The 20611-nt window shown below is 41.2% G+C and overlaps 2 protein-coding genes across 6 annotated transcripts; both read right to left on the bottom strand.

Annotated features, from left to right (window-relative positions):
• Nucleotides 1–851: 851 nt before the first annotated feature.
• LOC146458934 (uncharacterized) lies at nucleotides 852–13018 on the bottom strand. Its single transcript, XM_085090171.1, has 4 exons — nucleotides 10524–13018; nucleotides 9450–10493; nucleotides 8908–9014; nucleotides 852–1944 (listed from the first exon to the last, which is right to left on the bottom strand). Exons 1-4 carry the CDS (start codon nucleotides 12929–12931, stop codon nucleotides 1430–1432), a joined length of 4074 nt encoding a protein of 1357 aa, XP_084946297.1. The 5' UTR covers nucleotides 12932–13018; the 3' UTR covers nucleotides 852–1429.
• LOC146458935 (uncharacterized) lies at nucleotides 8400–19774 on the bottom strand. 5 transcript variants are annotated; one of them, XM_085090115.1, is made up of 3 exons: nucleotides 16247–19773; nucleotides 16140–16159; nucleotides 15196–15704 (listed from the first exon to the last, which is right to left on the bottom strand). In XM_085090115.1, the coding sequence occupies exons 1-3, from the start codon at nucleotides 19633–19635 to the stop codon at nucleotides 15622–15624; spliced, it is 3492 nt and encodes a 1163-aa protein (XP_084946241.1). In that variant the 5' UTR covers nucleotides 19636–19773; the 3' UTR covers nucleotides 15196–15621. The 5 variants fall into 5 exon arrangements, with proteins under 5 accessions (XP_084946237.1, XP_084946241.1, XP_084946238.1 ...); XM_085090111.1 differs by adding an exon at nucleotides 8400–8709 and having other exon boundaries at nucleotides 15504–19774; XM_085090112.1 differs by having other exon boundaries at nucleotides 15196–16159; nucleotides 16247–19774.
• Between the last annotated feature and the right edge of the window lie 837 nt (nucleotides 19775–20611).

Raw genomic sequence — 20611 nt, forward strand, 5'->3', positions numbered from 1 at the left:
TGCTACGCATTCCAGTCGCTCGAATACTGTGGGATTTTGATTTTCTTCGAGGACTAGCTCCGGGCCGTTTGGATGGATTTTCGATTGGAAGGTACGAGAAGAATCGAAAATCTTTTGACCTCTATGCTGTGAAGTTTGAAATCGGAGCAATGCGTTTTTTGGGGGAAAAATCGCTCCGGCGCTGGAACCCTTTCAAAACAAGTTTTCCTCCCTTCTCACTCTTCTATTACGCTCGAGTGAACGTTCAACGCCGAACCCTTCAAATGGCTAAAATCGCTGTCTTCAACCTCAGGAACGACAACACACAACATTTAAGGTAAAACTACGTTTATTTTGAAGTTAAATGAGAATATTTATCGCAATCTAGTACGATAATACGAGGATTTTCGATATTCCCATACATTGCCTCTATAAATTCAAAATACAAACGGTCACATAGTTTGTGTGGGCTCCCTGTGGATTCTTCGACTTCAGAGGGATTCGTTGACGTTTGGCTTTCCCTGGACAAGTCCATCAGTAAATTTTCTATGGTAGCAAGAAAATGAGTGTTCTAATATGACATTAGGTCTTTAATCACTCTAATTATTTTGACTGGCAAACACTTCGACTCGACAAGGTTCGTTTAGATTTTTCAAAGGATGCCCTTCTCAGCGCGAGACTTGCGGATGAAGTGTGATATGCAAATCAGCTAAGAAATGGTATCTAATGCGCATGTGCACCAGATGACAAAACGATCAAATTACGCCGCCCAATTTTGGCACTGACTAGAGCAGTTCATTAACCCCTCTGAATTTTATACAACATTGCTTCTTTACTGCAATATTCTACAAAAATAAAGCAGTAGCCACATGCGGTCATAGACTGCCTTTTATTTTATTTCCTTCCTACAGAAGTAGCTACATGTAGTCCTCGACTACCTATTTTTTCTTTTGTTGACGTCTTGCAACTGAGGTGGACTTGAAAATACGGGGGAAACTACTCCGTTCTTCCCCGTGAATTCTCGAGCAAAACAGGCGGAGAGACTGCTTGTAGTCTAAAGGCAAAGTAACTATTAAATGTACCACAAAACAGCAAACTTCATGTCACAAATTTATTCAAATCTAAAGACTTGGAACCCTATGGCTCCCTTAATCAAAAGTTAGAGTTACAATTTTCGGTCATGCTGGTGATATAACTGTTCTTGATGTTACAATCTGCTAATATTTTCAGTTCTTCAATTTCAGTGCACTTAGTATGCTCAAGTGCTTCAACAATTTAATGTTTGCCTTCGACGCTTAGTTTGTTTAAACGGAAAGAGGTTTACAGACCGTAATGCAAGAGGTGCTAGACATGCTCGTATATAAATGGCTAAAGGTAATTAATTATTTTGCCATTACCGTCCTCAGTAATTATAAGTACTTCAACCGAGTGCTTTTCACCTTCATAGTTTTTAATCATAATAATAACAGATATCTAAGGTCTTTCGTTCGAAATTACGGTGCTTGAGTGCTTTAGCCAGGTATTCTCTACCTTTCTCTTTTGTTTTGTTCGGTGAGAGGAATAAACTGTTTAGTTTGCATTCACCGTGCTTGAGTGCTTCAGCCATGTGCTTTGCACCTTCATCAGTTATGTGGCACCCACAAAGGCCTAATCTGTTTAGTTTGCAATTGCCGTACTTGAGTGCTTCAGCCAAGTGCTTTACACCTTCATCAATTATCTTGCACCGATTGAGGTATAAGCCGTTTAGTTTGCAATTGCAGTGCTTGAGTGCTTCAGACAAGTGCTTTGCACCTTCATCAGTTATTTTGCACCCAGAGAGGTTTAAGTGTTTTAGTTGGCAATTACCATGCTTGAGTGCTTCAGCCAAGTGCCTTGCACCTTCATCAGTTATGTTGCACCTAGAGAGGTTTAAGTATTTTAGTTGGCAATTACCGTGCTTGAGTGCTTCAGCCAAGTGCTTTGCACCTTCATCGGTTACAGTGCTAAACCCAGAGAACTCTAAGCTGTTTAATAATTTGCAATTACTGTGCACGACTGCTTTAGCAAAGTGCTTTACGTCTTCATCAGTTACGTTCTTACGCAAGAGGTCTGAACTCTCTACAGGCAGTTGGCAATTAATACTACTGTAATCACTGTCAACAATGAAGTTTTTGTTATTGTTGCAACCCAACGACCTAAAGTTGTTTTCAAAGAACTCTATGTGAAATATTCCGGGTGCATTTCTAAGGACATACAAGACAGCTGCACAGTCGGCAGGTTCTAGCAAATATTTACCAACATTTATCGCATTGAAATTTATTTCTGCTAGTTTGCTTTGTATGATAGAATGATGCTTTTCATCTAACTCGTACAAACACTTACATAAGTTCACTGCTAAAAGTTTGTCTTCTTTACTCTCGGCTGGCCAATAGGTCAGTGCGCTTTGCTCTGAATCTACACTCAGTTCCCATTGGTTTTTCCGCGTCAGCCTCTCACATGTATCCTTGGGAAGAAGTTCGGTAAAAATGTCGCTGTTTTGCTCTTTTCCTTCGGGATCAGGCTCGAGCAATCCGGCCACAAACTGCAGCACTACTTCCGATGTACCTTTGTGTATGTGATCGGAAACAAATGTCCGCAAGTCGCCTTTTTTTGATAAAGTGTCTGTTACATGCATAGCAGCAAGAAATTCCTGAACAGTGAGATGGATGAAACAGAATTGCGTTCTGCCCAGTTCAAGGCCGGCTCTATCATTCGGTAATTGATGGAGTAGTCCACAATTCTCTAGTCCCTGCACTTCGGTTGATTCAAAGATCAGTCTCCCCTCTTCAATCCCATGAAAAGCGATTTCTCCCAGTCTCTCGAAATCCCCTCTCACTTGGGAAGGTAGCTCGTGAAATTTGCCTAAAATGAACTTATCATCATCATTGACAGTTGAAGCGGAGCGATATTTACTACTGTGCCTGAAGTAAAACAGTCGCACGGCAATGCTGTATAACTTGGTAAGCTTCGTAGGTAAACTGGAACCGCCGAAACGTAGGAACATCCATGACAAGCAGTGACAAATGATAAAACAATTCACGGGGATATAACACAAGGAGAAGAGGTTTATGTTTGTGCTGATGTGTTGCCATAAGCTTCTCCACATAGCTTCTTTTGTCTTCGTTTTTGTCTCATTTGCACGGGCGTCGTGATCACCTGTCGTAAACTTCCCGACATATTCTTTCACTTTCTGTGATGTAAATCCAAGAATTTCAACAACTCTATCAAAGTTTAAATGTTTAACGTTCGAGGTAGCAGTCGGTCGTGTCGTCGTTAAGACTGTGGCACCGGTGAGAAGTAATCCCGACGCTAGCTTGTTGTAGAGACAATGAAGAGGCATTTTTTCTTCCACATTGTTCTTGTAATCTGAGTGATCTTCAGTCGCGATATGTGACCTTGTAGACATTTCGTCAATCCCATCAAAAATCAAAAGTACTTTGGTTGGATTTGTTATGATACAGTCCCAAACTTCATCATCCACGCGTTCTACTGTTTCTGCGCGTGTCAACAGTTCACGAAGATCGAGGTTTGTTTCCAAATTATTAAAGCGCCTGAATTTCAGGAGGAAGGCTACATTAAACTGCGTTTCTACATTTTTTTCATCATTAAATGCACCACCAGACTGTCCAGATGCCCACTTTCGAAGAAGCTGAGTGCTCAGTATTGTCTTGCCAATACCAGGTCGACCTACAACGAGAACATTCTTGTTTTGAGCGTCAATGATATCGTCTGGTCTTTTAAACCGAGCCTGATTCGCATCGGCGGGTTTTGGGTATACTCTGAGCTGCTCCCACCTGCTCCAATATTCAGGAAACATATAATAAGTTCTACCTTCATAAATTTCCAGATCTACATAAATTTCGTCGATTTTAAGATCTTTAGGTTTTGGGCCCTCGCCTGGATCACGTAGGATAGGTTGTTTAAGATCCACAAGTTTCTCCGTGTATTTAATGATGTTTTCCTTCATGCTTTTTATGGATGCTTGCAATTGTGATTCGTGTTGTTCATCCCGGGGCTCTTGCTGTTCTTGCGGCCCTTGCTGTGTTAACAGAGGAATTTGCTGCAGATTTTGTTCGTGCTGCAGTTCTTGCTCGGGTAAATGATCAGCATCCCGGTGCTCTTGTTGTTCTTGTGACCCTTGCTGAGGTAACAGAGGAATTTGCTGCCGATTTTGTTCGTGCTGCTGCTCTTGCTTAGGTAAATGATCAGCAAAAAACTGCGAGTCTTCCATGAACTTTTTACCTTTCCTGCTCCGTGATAAGATCAAGAAAAACTCCATCAATACCAAAAAGGCAAAATTTCCATTAACCACAGCCACGGAAACAGTCCAGAAGGTTTTCTTTCTTGCTCTCTGATTCTGGCATTCGTAAGCTTGTGTTCGCGTAAAGTTTGCAAGTAGATAACCTGAATTATTGCCTTCTCTTGTTAGAGCACACTCAAAGTTTGAGGGAAAGGTACTTGGATAAAGGATTAGGATTTGCAAGACGATAAAGAGGATTCCAAGAGCAAGTCTGAAAGCAAGTTGGGAACAGTACGCGATAAAAAGTCGTCTGCTTGGTTGGTTTCCTTTTTCAATCTATCCTTCAACATCTGTCGCCACGTTGCGCCTGTTGCTTGCTTCCAGTTGATTCACTCTTGACTTCACGCACTGTGAGTAAATCACAGACACAATCGCAACCACAAAGAAGTTAACAACGACGAAACCGTAAACAGGAATATTGAATTTGTTGTATTCCTTCTGGTATTGATCGAAGCACTTTCTCTCGATGAGCTCCTTGTCGACAGTTTTCGCATCGTCACAGTATACATCCAACTTCGATTCGCTGTTTTCCAGACCAGCAAAGATTCCTAACAGAATCGCTCCGAATAGAATCCAAACGATAACTACTCCAAAACCGAATTTGTTGAAAGTTTTTGGTGTCATCAAATCTTTTAGAGTTTCCATGTTGCTTCCTTACGCTTATCAAATGTCGACTGTCTAGCTACCAAACCGCTTTCGAAACAGTGAAGCGTGTCGGGGGCCTATTCTGATCACATGATTGCATGAGCATGCTTATTGGTCTAGAAAAATTAAAGAAAAAATAAAATAAAACTAAAAATAAAATAACTGTTTATACACTGACGATCAAAAAAGTGCGACAGGATTGAAAATTTGGCTAGAAAATTGAAAATGAAGGGAATCTAATTTTGTAAGTGGGGTGACAAGTCGAAAATAAACGACATTAAATTATGCACCCAAACCCTTCTTCAATTTTGCATAGCTAATTTGAACTGAACTGAACTTTATTTAACATGGAAAAACATGCACTTAGCTATATGATTTAGTTCAAGGCCTGCATTAATCCCCCAGACATCCACTATTTACTAAACATACTCCGCTTTAGTTCCTTAGCCCCGTTTCGCGCGCGTCGAAAAATACAGAAATCGGCTTTTTAGTCCAGAAAACTCCACGAAACGGCTGTTTCGCAAGCTATACGCGCGAATAATATTGACACAATGGCGTTCACTTTTGTCAGGTCTCATTTTGAACTTATCAAACTGACGGCGCACCCTGCTACTGTGTCTGATCTGCGTAATTGATTTCACAATGAAACGTGGCGGCGTTTCAGCTCTAATGCGAGCACTCAAGCATTGTATAGTGTTTGTTTATGAATCAGTGCATGTCTTGAAAGTTATCAAGTTCGGCAGAAAATAAACTGATCAAAATGCGCGTCAGGACATTAAAAGGCAAACATTTTAATTAAGCTAAAAAAATACGGGATCTAGGGTAAATAATTTCGGACATGGAGTGAAAGTAAAAAAAAATAGTTTACTTTAGGTTTATAACTTCATGTACACGTTAATGAAGTCAAATCGTTCTTCAATATGCATAGCTAATTTGTAATAATTAATAACTCAGACATCGACTATTCACTGTCAACAACATACTCTGTTCAACTCCTTTTCTTTTTGTCTCAGCTATCGAGCTGTTGCCCGATTACAAGTTCCGATCCGAATTAGTAATCGGAGGGTCTTAGGTTCGACTCCTAATAGGAGCACTCGGGTTTTTTCCGAGTATGCCTGTGACATTTACTGATTAATACATCATTCTCATTTACAGTGGAACCCCGCCTTACGACCACCTCTTTAATAGGACCACCTCGTTATTACAACCACATTTTCGTGCCCTAAATGAATTAAAATTCCAGTCATCTCCTTAGTATTACAACCTCGTTAATCCGACCACCACGTTATTACGACCGCATTTTCACGGCCCGAAGGTGGTCGTGTTAACGTGGTTCCACTGTATTCACCAAGCTTAAAATACAGTAATAGCCCACGTATAAGAACCTGAATTTTTCAATCTAGCCGAACTAGGTTCTTATATAAATGGTACTTAAAGCAAATTTAGGCTACCAAGGTTCTTAAAATAGGTTCTTATATCTTCGTATGAATTTCATCTGAATATACTATATATATATTATAAATATCATCTCATAATACAGCATAATGGCAAACACAATAGACGTACAACATGGTACTTAAGCTTGAAAGATAAAAGTTATGTCAAGTTACTTTTAAATAGATGATGATCTTAATTCAGCAGTATCTACCTATACACTTTCACAGCAACCCCACTGATAAGAACCTAACTTAAAATTTCAGCCTAAATAGGTTCTTATGTGGAGGGGGCTTAAAATGAAAATTTTAGCCTAACAGGTTCTTAAAACCCAGGTTCTTATACGCGGGCTATTACTGTATTCCATCACATTATTTCCATTGTGCATATACCACACATTGACATTCCAAACCTAGCAGTATGCAGGATGTTTGTCCCATGAACCTAGTTAAATGGCCTTAGCTCCCACGAGTCTCCTGTAGCTCAGTGGTAGAGCATCCAAACTAGTAATCGGAAGGTCCTAGGTTCGACTCCTGATAGGAGCACTCGGATATTTTTTCCGAGTATGCCTGTGTCATTTACTGATTAATGCATCATTCTTTTCTATTCACCAGGCTTAAAACATTCCATCACATTTATTACCATTGCACATATGCCACACATGACATTCCAATCCTAGCAGTATGCAGGATGTTTGTCCCATGAACCTAGTTTAATGGCCTTAGCTCCCACGAGTATCCTGTAGCTCAGTGGTAGAGCATCCGAACCAGTAATCAGAAGGTCTTAGGTTTGACTCCTGATAGGAGCACTCAGATTTTTTTCCGAGTATGCCTGTGTCAGTTACTGATTAAATGCATCATTTTTTATTTATTCACCAGGCTTAACATATTCCATCACGTTATTTCCATTGCGCATATGCCCCACATTAACATTCGAATCCTAGCAGTATGCAGGATGTTTGTCCTATAAACCTGGTTTAATGGCCTTAGCTCCCACGAGTCTCCTGTAGCTCAGTGGCAGAGCATCCGAACTAGTAATCGGAAGTTGCTAGGTTCGGTTTCTGATAGGAGCACTCGGATAGACCATAGACCATCGACATTGTTCTGAGGTAATGTCGGATTTTGTAGCTCAAGAGGTACATTAACACATTAAATTGTGAGGAGTATGCGTCATTTGCAGCCCCCTATTCTCCGTGTGATTGTTGAGATGGCATGCATCAGCCGCCATCTTGGTTTCTAATGGCAAGTGCAACTCTGGGAGACAGACCGAATTACTAACTGGGGGTGGAAGTGGTTATAAGCCCCCCTGGGATGGGGGGTGCCACTGGGACTCTGAAACCCTTACCCTATACCAGATCACGTTCAGCCACATTTTAACACCCTATTCTAGACCAGATACCAAAAATCCCTCCCCTTGCCTAGACTTGAGTCTAAATTTTTATTTCTGGGGTTCTGTTCCATACTAAACTGTACTCAGTGATACCCTATTCAAGAGGAAAACTCTGATTTCTATATCCTATCCCAGACTTGACTGCGTGCAAAACATACCCTTAACAGCGGCACACAGAAGTAGGAGAACCTCCCCCCCCTCCCCCCTGTCCCCACCACCCCCACCACCTTCTCCCCTGCGTTATAAGGAAGGTCATATACAATGTTACGGGAACTTAACAATCACAATGGAAAACATAGGACTGTAATAGGTATATAAAGAGATCTACTTCTTGATTGATACCGGTATGGATCACAGTACTGTGCTGTATTTTTGGCTCCTTCAAATGATTTCAAATAAACAACAATATTAATAACGTTGTCCTATAGCTGACTGAAGAGTGTGTGTGAAAATAAAATACTTACAAGATAGATACTGACATGCAAAAGGCAAAGTAGGCTGCGCACAGTCTCTGTTTTGCTCAAGAATCCGCGGGGAAGAACACAAGCGTTCTTCTCCGCGGATTCTCGAGTAAAACAGAGACTGCTCGCAGTCTGAAGGCAGTTACTACTAAATGTACCACAAAACAGCAAACTTCATGTCACAAATTTATTCAAATCTAAAGACTTGGAAACCTGTGGCTCCTTTTACAGGAGTTGATCTCTACTTAATTACTAGTAACAGTTACAATTTTTCGGTCATGCTGGTGATAAGACTGTTCTTGATGTTACAATCTTTGCTAAGATTTTCAGATCTGTAGTTTGCATATAGTATACTTAAGTGCTTCAACAATGTTATTACTTCCCTGGACGCTTAGTTTGTTTAAAAGGAGGTTTACAGACCGTAATATGAGAGGTGCAAGACTTGCTCGTATAAATGGCTAAAGGTAGTTTGCGTTTACCGTCCTCAAGTGCTTCAACCAAGTGCTTTTCATCTTCATAGTTTTTAAAAAAAGATGTCACACAACTTTCGTTCGGTATTACGGTGCTTGAGTGCTTTAGCCAAGTGCTTTTTACCTTCCTCAGTTATTTTTCCCAGAAAGATGTGTAAGATGTTTAGTTTGCATTCACTGTGCATAAGTGCTTCAGCCAAGTACTTTGCACCTTCATCAGCTATGTTGCACCGAGCGAGGTATAAGCTGTTTAGTTGGCAATTACAGTGCTTGAGTGCTTCAGCCAAGTGCTTTGCACCTTCATCAGTTATATCGCACCTAGACAGGTATAAGATATTTAGTTTGCAATCACCGTGCTTGAGTGCTTCAGCCAAGTGCTTTGCACCTTCATCAGTTATATTGCACCCAGAGAGGTCTAAGCTGTTGAGTTGGCAATCACCGTGCTTGAGTGCTTCAGCCAAGTGCTTTGCACCGTTATCAGTTATGTTGCACTCAGAGAGGTGTAAGCTGTTTAGTTTGCAACTACCGTGCTTGAGTGCTTCAACCAAGTGCTTTGCACCTTCATCATTTATTTTGCACCAAGAGAGGTCTAAGCTGTTTAGTTTGCAATCACCGTGCTTGAGTGCTTCAGCCAAGTGTTTTGCACCTTCTTCAGTTATTTTGCACCGACGGAAGTTTAAGCTGTTTAGTTGGCAACTACCGTGCTTGAGTGCTTCAGCCAAGTGCTTTCCACTTTTATCAGTTATGTTGCACCCAGAGAGATCTAAGCTGTTTAGTTGGCAATTAATGTGCTTGAGTGCTTCAGCCAAATGCTTTGCACCTTTCTCAGTTATGTTGAACCCAGAGAGGTTTAAGCTGTTTAGTTTGCAATCATCGTGCTTGAGTGCTTCAGCCAAGTGTTTTGCACCTTCATCAGTTTTGTTGTACCCAGAGAGGTCTAAGCTGTTTAGTTTGCAATCACCGTGCTTGAGTGCTTCAGCCAAGTGCTTTAAACCTTCATCAGTTATGTTGCACCTAAACAAATCTAAGCTTTCTAGCTGGCAATTACGGTGCTTGAGTGCTTCAGCCAAGTGCTTTAAACCTTCATCAGTTATGTTGCACAGACGGAGGTATAAGCTGTCTAGTTGGCAATTACAGTGCTTGAGTGCTTCAGCCAAGTGCTTTGCACCTTCATCAGTTATGAGGCATTGCGACAGGTCTAAGCTGTTTAATTTGCAATTACCGTGCTTGAGTGCTTCAGCCAAGTGCTTTACGCCTTTAGCGGTTATATTGTTTAGAGGCAGATGTAAGCTGTGTAATTTGCAATTACCATCCTTGAGTGCTTCCGCCAAGTAATTTGCACCTTCATCAGTTATCTTGTTTCCCGACAGGTCTAAGCTGTTTAATTTGCAATTATCGTGTTTGAGTGCTTTCGCCAAGTAATTTGCACCTTCATCAGTTATGTCGTTTAGAAGGATGTATAAGCTCGTTACATGCAGTTCGCAATTACTGTTATTATAATCACTGTCAACAATGAATTTGTGAATCTCTCTACATCCCAGCGGCCCAATGTTGTTTTGAGCGAAACGTATGTGCAATAGTATTCCTGGTGTATTTCTAATTACATGTAACACAGCTGCACAGTCAACAGGTCCTTTGAAATGTTCTTCATTGAAAAAAACTGCATTGAAATTTATTTCCGCTAGTTTGCTTTGTATGATAGAAAAATGCTTTTCATCGATCTCGTACAAACACTTACATAATTTCACTGCTAAAAGGTTGTCTTCTTTACTCCTGGCCGGCCAATAGGTCAGTGTGCTTTGTTCTGAATCTACCCCGCACTTCAACCGGTTTAATATCGGCCTCTTAAGTGTGTCCTTGGGAAAAAGTTCGGTAAAAATGTCGCTGTTTTGAACTTTTCCTTCGGGATCAGGCTCGAGCAATCCGGCCACAAATTGCAGCACTACTTCCCATGTACCTTTGTCAATGTGATCGGAAACAAATGTCCGCAAGTCGTCTTTTTGTGATAAAGTGTCTGTTACATGCTTAGCAGCAAGAAATTCCTGAACAGTCAGATGGATAAAACAGAATTGCGTTTTGCCCAGTTCAAGGCCCGCTCGATCATTCGGTAATTGATGGAGCAGTCCACAACTTTCTAGTCCCTGCACTTCCGTTGATTCGAAGATCAGTCTCCCCTCTTGCATCCCTTGAAAAGCGATTTCTCCCAGTCTCTTGAAATCCCCTCTCACTTGAGAAGGCAGCTCGTGAAATTTTCCGAAAATGAACTTTTCATCATCATTGACAGTTGAAGCGGAGCGATATTTATCACTGTGCCTAAAGTAAAACAGTCGAACGGCAATACTGTATAACTTGGTAAGCTTCGTAGGTAAACTGGAACGGCCGAAACGTAGGATCATCCATGACAAGCAGGAACAAATAATAAAACAATTCACGGGGATATAGCACAAAGAGAAGAGGTTTATGTTTTGGCTTATGTGTTGCCATAAGCTTCTACACATGGCTTCTTTTGCCTCTTCTGTCTCATTTGCACGGGCGTCGTGATCACCTGTCGTAAACTTCTCGACATATTCATTCACTTTCTCAGATGTAAATCCAAGAATTTCAACTACTCTATCAAAGTTTAAATGTTTAACGTTCGAGGCAGCAGTCGGTCGTGTCGTCGTTAACACTGTGGCACCGTCGAGAAGTAATCCCGACGCTAGCTTGTTGTAGAGACAGTGAAGAGGCATTTGTTCTTCCACTGCATTGTTCTTGTAATCTGAGTGATCTTCAGTCGCGATGTGTGACCTTGTAGACATTTCGTCAATCCCATCAAAAATCAAAAGTACTTTGGTTGGGTTTCTAATGATATGGTCCCAGACTTCATCATCCACGTGTTCTACTGTTTCTGCCCGTGTCAACAGCTCACGAAGATCGAGCAGGTTTGTTTCCAATTTATTTAAGCGCCTAAATTTCAGGAGGAAGGCTACGTCAAACTGCGATTCTACATTTTGTTCATCATTGAAGGCGCCACCAGATGCCCACTTTCGAAGAAGCTGAGTGCTCAGTATTGTCTTGCCAATGCCAGGACGACCTACAACGAGAATATTCTTGTTTTGAAGATCAATGATATCTTCTGGTCGTTCAAACCGAGCCTGATTCGCATCGGCGGGTTTTGGGTATACTCTGAGCTGCTCCCATCTGCTCCCATCTTTAGGAAACTTGTAATTAGTTCTACCTTCATAAATTTCCAGATTTACACAAATTTCGTCGATTTTAAGATCTTTAGGTTTTGGGCCCTGGCCTGGATCACGTAGGATAGGTTGTTTAAGATCCACAAGTTTCTCCGTGTATTTAATGATGTTTTCCTTCATGCTTTTTATGGATGCTTGCAGTTGCGATTCGTGTTGTACGTTCCGGTGTTCTTGTCGTTCTTGCTGCCCTTGCTGATGTATACGTAACAGAGGAATTTGCTGCAGATTTTGTTCGTGCTGCTGCTCTTGCTTGGGTAAATGATCAGCAAAAAACTGCGAGTCTTCCATGAACTTTTTACCTTTTCTACTTCGTGATAAGATCCAGAAAAACTCCGTTAATACCAGAGAGGCAAAAGTTCCATTAACTACAGCTACGGAAACAGTCCAGAAGGTTTTGTTCCATACTCTCTGGTTGCGACATTCGTAAGTTTGTGTTCGTGTAAAGTTTGCAAGTGTATAAGATGAACTATTTCCTTCTCTAGCTAGAGAACACTCAAAGTTTGAGGGAAAGTTACCTGGATAAAGGAGTAGAATTTGCAAGACGATAAAAAGAATTCCAAGAGCAATTCTGATGACAAGTTGGCAACAGTACGCGATAAAAAGTCGCCGCCTTCTGCGTGGTTGGTTTCCGTTTTCAATCTGTCCTTCGGCATCTGAGCTGCGCCGGTTGCTTGCGTCCAGTTGATTCACTGTTGACTTCACGCACTGCGAGTAAATCACAGACACAAAAGCAACCACAAAGAAGTTAACAACGACGAAGCCGTAAACAGGAATACTGAATTTGTTGTATTCCTTCTGGTATTGATCGAAACACTTTCTCTCGAGAAGCTCCTTGTCAATAGTTTTTGCATCGTCACAGTATACATCCAACTTCGATTCGCTGTTTTCCAGACCAGCAAAGATTCCTAACAGAATCGCTCCGAATACAATCCAAACGATAACTACTCCAAAACCGAATTTGTTGAAGGTTTTTGGTGTCATCAATTCCTTGAGAGTTTCCATATTGCTTCCTTACTCTTATAAAATGTCGACTGTCTAGCTAGCAAACCGCTTTCGAAATGAAGCGTGTCGGGAGCCTATTCTGATCACATGATTGGCATGAGCATGCTCTTTGAACCGGAAATAAAAAAAAATAAACTAAAAATAAAATAACTGTTTATACACTGACGATCAAAAAAGTGCGACAGGATTAAAAATTTGGCTAGAAAATTGAAAATGAAGAGTACCTAATTTTGTAAGTGGAGTGACAATTCGAAAATAAACTACATTATATGCACCCAAACCCTTCTGAAATTTGCCATAGCCAATTTGAACTGGGCGGAACTTTATTTAACGTGGACTGAAAGACATCCGCTTAGCTAAATGATTTAGTTCAAAAACTGTATTAATCCCCCAGACATCCACTATTTACTAAACATACTCGGCCTGAGTTCTTTAGCCCCATTTCGCGTCGAAAAATACGGAAATCGGCTTTTTAGTGCAGAAAACTCCACGAAACGCATGCTTCGCAGGCTAAACCGTGCGAATAATATTGACACAAAGGCGTTCCTTTTTGTCAGGTCTCATTTTGAACTTATCAAATACGCCACATCCTGCTACTGTGTCTGATCTGGGTCATTGATTTCACAATGAAACGTGGCGGCGTGTCATCTCTAATGCGAACACTCAAACATTGAATGTATATTGCATGTTTATGAATTCATGTCTTGAAATTAATTAAGTTCGGCTAAAAATAAACTGATCAAAATGCACGTCAGGGCATTGAAAGGCAAACGTTTTAATTGAGCTAAAAAATACGAGATTTAGGGTAAATAATTTCGGACATGGAGTGGGAGGTAAAATAACTAGTTTAGTTTAGGTTTATAACTTCATGTACGCGTTAATGAAGTCAAACCGTTCTTCAATATGCATAGCTAATTTGTAATAGTTAATCATCCAGACATCGACTATTCACTGTCAACAACATACTCTGTTCAACTCCTTTTCTTTTAGTCTCAGTTATCGAGCTGTTGCCCGATTACAAGTTCGCATCCGAACTAGTAATCGGAAGGTCTTAGGTTCGACTCCTGATAGGAGCACTCGGGTTTTTTCCGAGTATGCCTGTGACATTTACTGATTAATACATCATTCTTATCTATTCACCAGGCTTAAAATATTCCATTAAATTATTTCCATTGTGCATATGCCACACATTGGCATTCCAAACCTAGCAGTTTGCAGGATGTTTGTCCCATGAACCTAGTTTAATGGCCTTAGCTCCCACGAGTCTCCTCATTAGCTCAGTGGTAGAGCATCCGAACCAGTAATCGGAAGTTCTTAGGTTCGGCTCCTGATAGGAGCACTCGGATAGACCATAGACCATCGACATTGTTCTGAGGTAATGTCGTATTTTGCAGCTCAAGAGGTACACTCCAACTTTAAATTTTGAGGAGTATGCGTCATTTGCCGCCCCCTATTCTCCATGTGATTGTCGAGATGGCATGCACCAGCCGCCATCTTGGTTTCTAATGGAAAGTGCAACTCTGGGAGACAGACCGAATTACTGATTGGGGTGGAGTGGTTATAAGCCCCCCTGGGGTGGGGATGCCACTGGGACTCTGAAATCCTTACCTTATACCAGATCACGTTCAGCCACATTTTGCCACCCTATTCTAGACCAGATACTTCCCTTACCTAGAATTGAGTCTTAATTTTTATTTCTGGGGTTCTGTTCCATACTAAACTGTACTCAGTGACACCCTATTCAAGAGGAAAACTCTGATTTCTATATCCTATCCCAGACCTAACTGCATGCAAAACATACCCTTAACAGCGGCACATAGAAGTAGTAGCATCCCCCCCCCCCCCCCGCGTCTCCACCACCACATCCACCTCTTCCCCTACGTTGTAAGGAAGGTCATATACTTAACAATCACAATGAAAAATATAGGACTGTAATTAGTATATAAAGAGATCTACTTCTTTGTTGATACCTGTATGGATCACAGTACTGTACTATATTTTTGGCTCCTTCAAATGATTTCAAATAAAGAACAATATTAATTACATTGTCCTATAGCTGACTGAAGAGTGGGTGTGAAAATAAAATACTTACAAGATAGAAACTGACATGCAAAAGGCAAAGTAGGCTGCGCACAGTGCCTGTTTTGGACGAGAATCCGCGGGGAAGAACACAAGCGTTCTTCTTTGCGGATTCTCGAGTAAAACAGAGACTGTTCACAATCTGAAAGCAAAGTTACTACTAAATGTACCACAAAACAGCAAACTTCATGTCACAAATTTATTCAAATCTAAAGACTTGGAAACCTGTGGCTCCTTTTACAGGAGTTACTCTCTACTTAATTACAATAACAAATTTTCGGCCATGCTGGTGATAATGATGTTACAATCTTTGCTAAGATTTTCAGATCTGTAGTTTGCATATAGTATGCTTAACTGGTTCAACAATTCAACAATGTGACTATTTCCCTTGACGCTTAGTTTCTTTAAAAGGAGGTTTACAGACCGTAATATGAGAGGTGCAAGGCTTGCTCGTATAAATGGCTAAAGGTAGCTTGCGATTACTGTCCTTAACTACTTCAACCAAGTGCTTTTCACCTTCATATTTTTTTATCAATCATAAAAGATGTCTAAGGTCGTCCGTTCGGAATTACGATGCTTGAGTGCTTCAGACAAGTGTTTTTTTGCCTTCCTCAGTTAATTTTTTTTGGAAAGATGTGTAAGATGTTTAGTTTGCATTCACTGTGCATAAGTGCTTCAGCCAAGTGCTTTGCACCTTCATCAGCTATGTTGCACCGATTGAGGTATAAGCTGTTTAGTTGGCAATTACAGTGCTTGAGTGCTTCAGCCAAGTGCTTTGCACCTTTATCAGTTATGTCGCACAAAGACAGGTATAAGATGTTTAGTTTGCAATCATCGTGCTTGAGTGCTTCAGCCAAGTGCTTTGCACCTTCATCATTTATGTCGCACCCAGAGATGTCTAAGCTATTTAGTTGGCAATTACCATGCTTAAGTGCTTCAGCCAAGTGTTTGGCACCTTCATCAGTTATGTAGCACCCCGAGAGGTCTAAGCTGTTTAGTTTGCAGCTACCGTGCTTGAGTGCTTCAGCCAAGTGCTTTAAACCTTCATCAGTTATGTTGCAGCTAAACAATGTTAAGCTGTTTAGTTGGCAATTACAGTGCTTGAATGCTTTAGCCAAGTGCTTTGCACCTTCATCAGTTATGTTGCACCTAGCCAGGTCTAAGCTGTTTAGTTGGCAATTACAGTGCTTAAGTGCTTCAGCCAAGTGCTTTGAACCTTCATCCGTTATGTAGCACCTAGACAGGTCTAAGCTGTTTAGTTTGCAATTACCGTGCATAAGTGCTTCAGCCAAGTGCTTTGCACCTTCATCAGTTATGTTGCACCTAGAGAGGTCTAAGCTGTTTAGTTTGCAATTACAGTGCTTGAGTGCTTCAGCTAAGTGCTTTGCACCTTCATCAGTTATCTTGCACCCAGGGAGGTCTAAGCTGTTTAGTTTGCAATTAACGTGCTTAAGTGCTTCAGCCAAATGCTTTGCACCTTCATCAGCTATGTTGCACCTGGAGAGGTCTAAGCTGTTTAGTTTGCAATTACAGTGCTTGAGTGCCTCAGCTAAGTGCTTTGCACCTTCATCAGTTATCTTGCACCCAGGGAGGTCTAAGCTGTTTACATTGCAATTACCGTGCTTAAGTGCTTCAGCCAAGTGCTTTGCACCTTCATCAGCTATGTTGCACCCATAGAGGTTTAACCTGTTTAGTTTGCAATTACCGTGCTTAAGTCCTTCCGCCAATTGCTTTGCACCTTCATCAGTTATGTTGCACCAACCGACGTTTAAGCTGTTTAATTTGCAATTACAGTGCTTGAGTGCTTCAGCCAAGTGCTTTGCACCTTGATCAGTTATGTTGTTTAAAGACAGGTCTAAGCTGTTTAATTTGCAGTTATTTCCGTGCTTGAGTGCTTCAGCCAAGTGCTTTGCACGTTCATCAGTTATGTTATTTCGAGGGATGTTTAAGCTCGTTTCATGCAGTTGGCAATTACTGTTGCTGTAATCACTGTCAACAATGAACTTGTGAATCTCTCTACAACCCAACGCCCCAATGTTGTTTCCAGAGAAATCAATGTGTAATAGTATTCCTGGTGCATTTCTAATTACATGTAACACAGCTGCACAGTCAGAAGTTCCTTTTAAATGTTCACCAAAATCTATTGCATTGAAATTTATCTCCGCTAGTTTGCTTTGTATGATAGAACGATGCTTTTCATCAATCTCGTACAAACACTTACATAAGTTCAGTGCTAAAAGTTTGTCTTCTTCACTCTTGGCCGGCCAATAGGTCACTGGGCGTTGCTCTGAATCTACACTCAGCTCCCATTGGTTTACCATCATCCTGACACATGTGTCCTTGGGAAGAAGTTCGGTAAAAATGTCGCTGTTTTGCACTTTTCCATCGGGATCAGGCTCGAGCAATCCGGCCACAAACTGCAGCACTACTGCCCATGTACATTTGCCGATGTGAACAGAAACAAATGTCTGCAAGTCGTCTTTTTTTGATAAAGTGTCTTTTACATGGTTAGCAGGAAGAAATTCCTGAACAGTGAGATGGATGAAACAGAATTGCGTTCTGCCCAGTTCAAGGCCGGCTCGATCATTCGGTAATTGATGGAGCAGTCCACAATTCTCTAGTCCCTGCACTTCCGTTGATTCGAAGACCAGTCTCCCCTCTTGAATCCCTTGAAAAGCGATTTCTCCCAGTCTCTTGAAATCCCCTCTCACTTGTGAAGGCAGCCCGTAAAATTTTCCCAAAATGAACTTTTTATCATCATTGACAGTTGAAGCGGAGCGATATTTATCACTGTGCCTAAAGTAAAACAGTCGAACGGCAATGCTGTATAACTTGGTAAGCTTCGTACGTAAACTGGAACCGCCGAAACGTAGGATCGTCCATGAAAAGCAGGAACAAATGATAAAACAATTCACGGGGATATAGCACAAGGAGAAGAGGTTTATGTTTGTGCTGATGTGTTGCCATAAGTTATCCTTTTTCTCCTCCGCTGTTGACTCATTTGCACGGGCGTCGGCATGATCACCTTTCGTGAACTTCTCGACATATTCATTCACTTTCTCTGATGTAAATCCAAGAATTTCAACTACTCTATTAAAGTTTAAATGTTTAACGTTGGAGGCAGCAGTCGGTCGTGTCGTCGTTAAGACTGTGGCACCGTCGAGACGTAATCCTGACGCTAGCTTGTTGTAGAGACAATGAAGAGGCATCTTTTCTTCCACATTGTTCTTGTAATCTGAGTGATCTTCAGTTGCGATGTGTGATCTTGTAGACATTTCTTCAATCCCATCAAAAATCAAAAGTACTTTGGTTGGGTTTCTAATGATATGGTCCCAGACTTCATCATCCACGCGTTCTACTGTTTCTGCCCGCGTCAACAGCCCACGAAGATCGAGGCTTGTTTCCAATTTATTCAAGCGCCTGAATTTCAGGAGGAAGGCTACATAAAACTGCGTTTCTACATTTTGTTCATCATTGTAGGTGCCACCGGATGCCCACTTTCGAAGAAGCTGAGTGCTCAGTATTGTTTTGGCAATGCCAGGACGACCTACAACGAGAACATTCTTGTTTTGAGCATCAATGATATCTTCTGGTCGTTCAAACCGACACTGATTCGCTTTGGCGGGTTTAGGGTATACTTTGAGCTGCTCCCATCTGCTTCCATCTTTAGGAAACTCATAGTTAGTTCTACCTTCATAAATTTCCAGATTTACATAAATTTGGTCAATTTTAAGATCTTTAGGTTTTGGGCCCTCGCCTGGATCACGTAGGATAGGTTGTTTAAGATCTACAAGTTTCTCCGTGTATTTAATAATGTCTTCCTTCATGCTTTTTATGGATGATTCCAGTCGTGGCAACGGAATTTGCTGCAGATTTTCGTCTTGCTGTTTCTTTTGCCGCGGGAAATGATCAGCATCAGCATCAGTCATACTTCGTGACAAGATCCAGAAAAACTCCATTAATGCCAAAGAGGTAAAAGTTCCATCAACCACAGCCACGGAAACAGTCCAGAAGGTTTTGTTTCTTGCTCTCTGATTGCGACATTCATAAGCTTGTGTTCGTGTTAAGTTTGCAAGTACATAATCTGAACTATTGCCTTCTCTTGTTAGAGCACACTCAAAGTTTGCGGGAAAGTTACTTGGATAAAGGACTTGAGTTTGCAAGACGATAAAAAGAATTCCAAGACCAAGTCTGAGAGCAAGTTGGGAACAGTACGCGAGAAAAAGTCGTCTGCTTGATTGGTTTCCGTTTACAATCTGTCCTTGAACATCTGCCGCCGCGTTGCGCCGGTTGCTTGCTTCCAGTTGATTCACTCTTGACTTCACGCACTGCGAGTAAATCACAGACACAATCGCAACCACAAAGAAGTTAACAACGACGAAACCGTAAACAGGAATATTGAATTTGTTGTATTCCTTATGGTATTGATCGAAACACTTTCTCTCGAGAAGCTCCTTGTCAATAGTTTTTGCATCGTCACAGTATACATCCAACCTCGATTCGCTGTTTTCCAGACCAGCAAAGATTCCTAACAGAATCGCTCCGAATAGAATCCAAACGACAACTACTCCAAAACCGAATTTGTTGAAGGTTTTTGGTGTCATCAATTCCTTGAGAGCTTCCATATTGCCGGCTTCCTTTCTCTTATTAAATATCGACTGTGCAGCTGTTGTAGTAAGCCGCCATTGTCGTCCCCAGAGCCGCCTGGCCCTCTTAGCCGCCAGAGACTAGGGACGAGGACCAGAAAGAAAAACAGGAAGCTCTGGGACGAAAATGGCTGAGAATGACGAAACTGGAGCGTGCCGGGGTTTTTTTAATCGGTTTTCTAGTGCAGAAAACTCCACGGAAACGCTTGCTTCTCAGGCTATACTAGCGATTAATATTGACACAAAGGCGTACATTTTTGTCAGGTCTCATTTTGAACTTATCAAAATACGGCGCACCTATCTACTGTGTCTGATCTGCGTCATTGATCAGTTCACAATGAGACGTGGCGGGGTTTCAGCTCTAATGCGAACACTTAAACATTGTATAGTGTATGTTCATGAATGCATGTCTTGAAATTAATTAAGTTCGGCAGAAAATAAACTGATCAAAATGCGCGTCAGGGCATTAAAAGGCAAACATTTTAATTAAGCTAAAAAAAATACGAGATTTAGGGTAAATAATTTCGGACATGGAGTGGAAGTTAAAAACATAGTTTACTTTAATCTTTCCTCAACATGCATAGCTAATTTGTATTAATTAATCACCCAGACATCGACTATTCACTGTCAACAACATGCTCCGCCCAACTCGTTTTCTTTTTGTTTCAGCAATCGAGCTGTTGCCCGATTAGTAGTTGGCATCCGAACTAGTGATCGCAAGGTCTTAGGTTCGACTCCTTATAGGAGCACTCGGGTTTTTTTTCCGAGTATGCCTGTATCATTTACTGATTAAATACATCATTCTCACTTATTTACCAGGCTTAACATATTCCATCACATTATTTCCATTGCACATATGCCACACATTGACATTCCAGTCCTAGCAGTATGTAGGATGTTTGTGCTATTAACCTAGTTTAATGGCCATAGCCTGCTTAGCTCCCACAAGTCTCCT

The sequence above is a fragment of the Pavona decussata genome, unplaced genomic scaffold (assembly GCF_977016875.1).
Source record: "Pavona decussata unplaced genomic scaffold, jaPavDecu1.1 SCAFFOLD_225, whole genome shotgun sequence".
Classification (NCBI taxonomy): domain Eukaryota; kingdom Metazoa; phylum Cnidaria; class Anthozoa; order Scleractinia; family Agariciidae; genus Pavona; species Pavona decussata.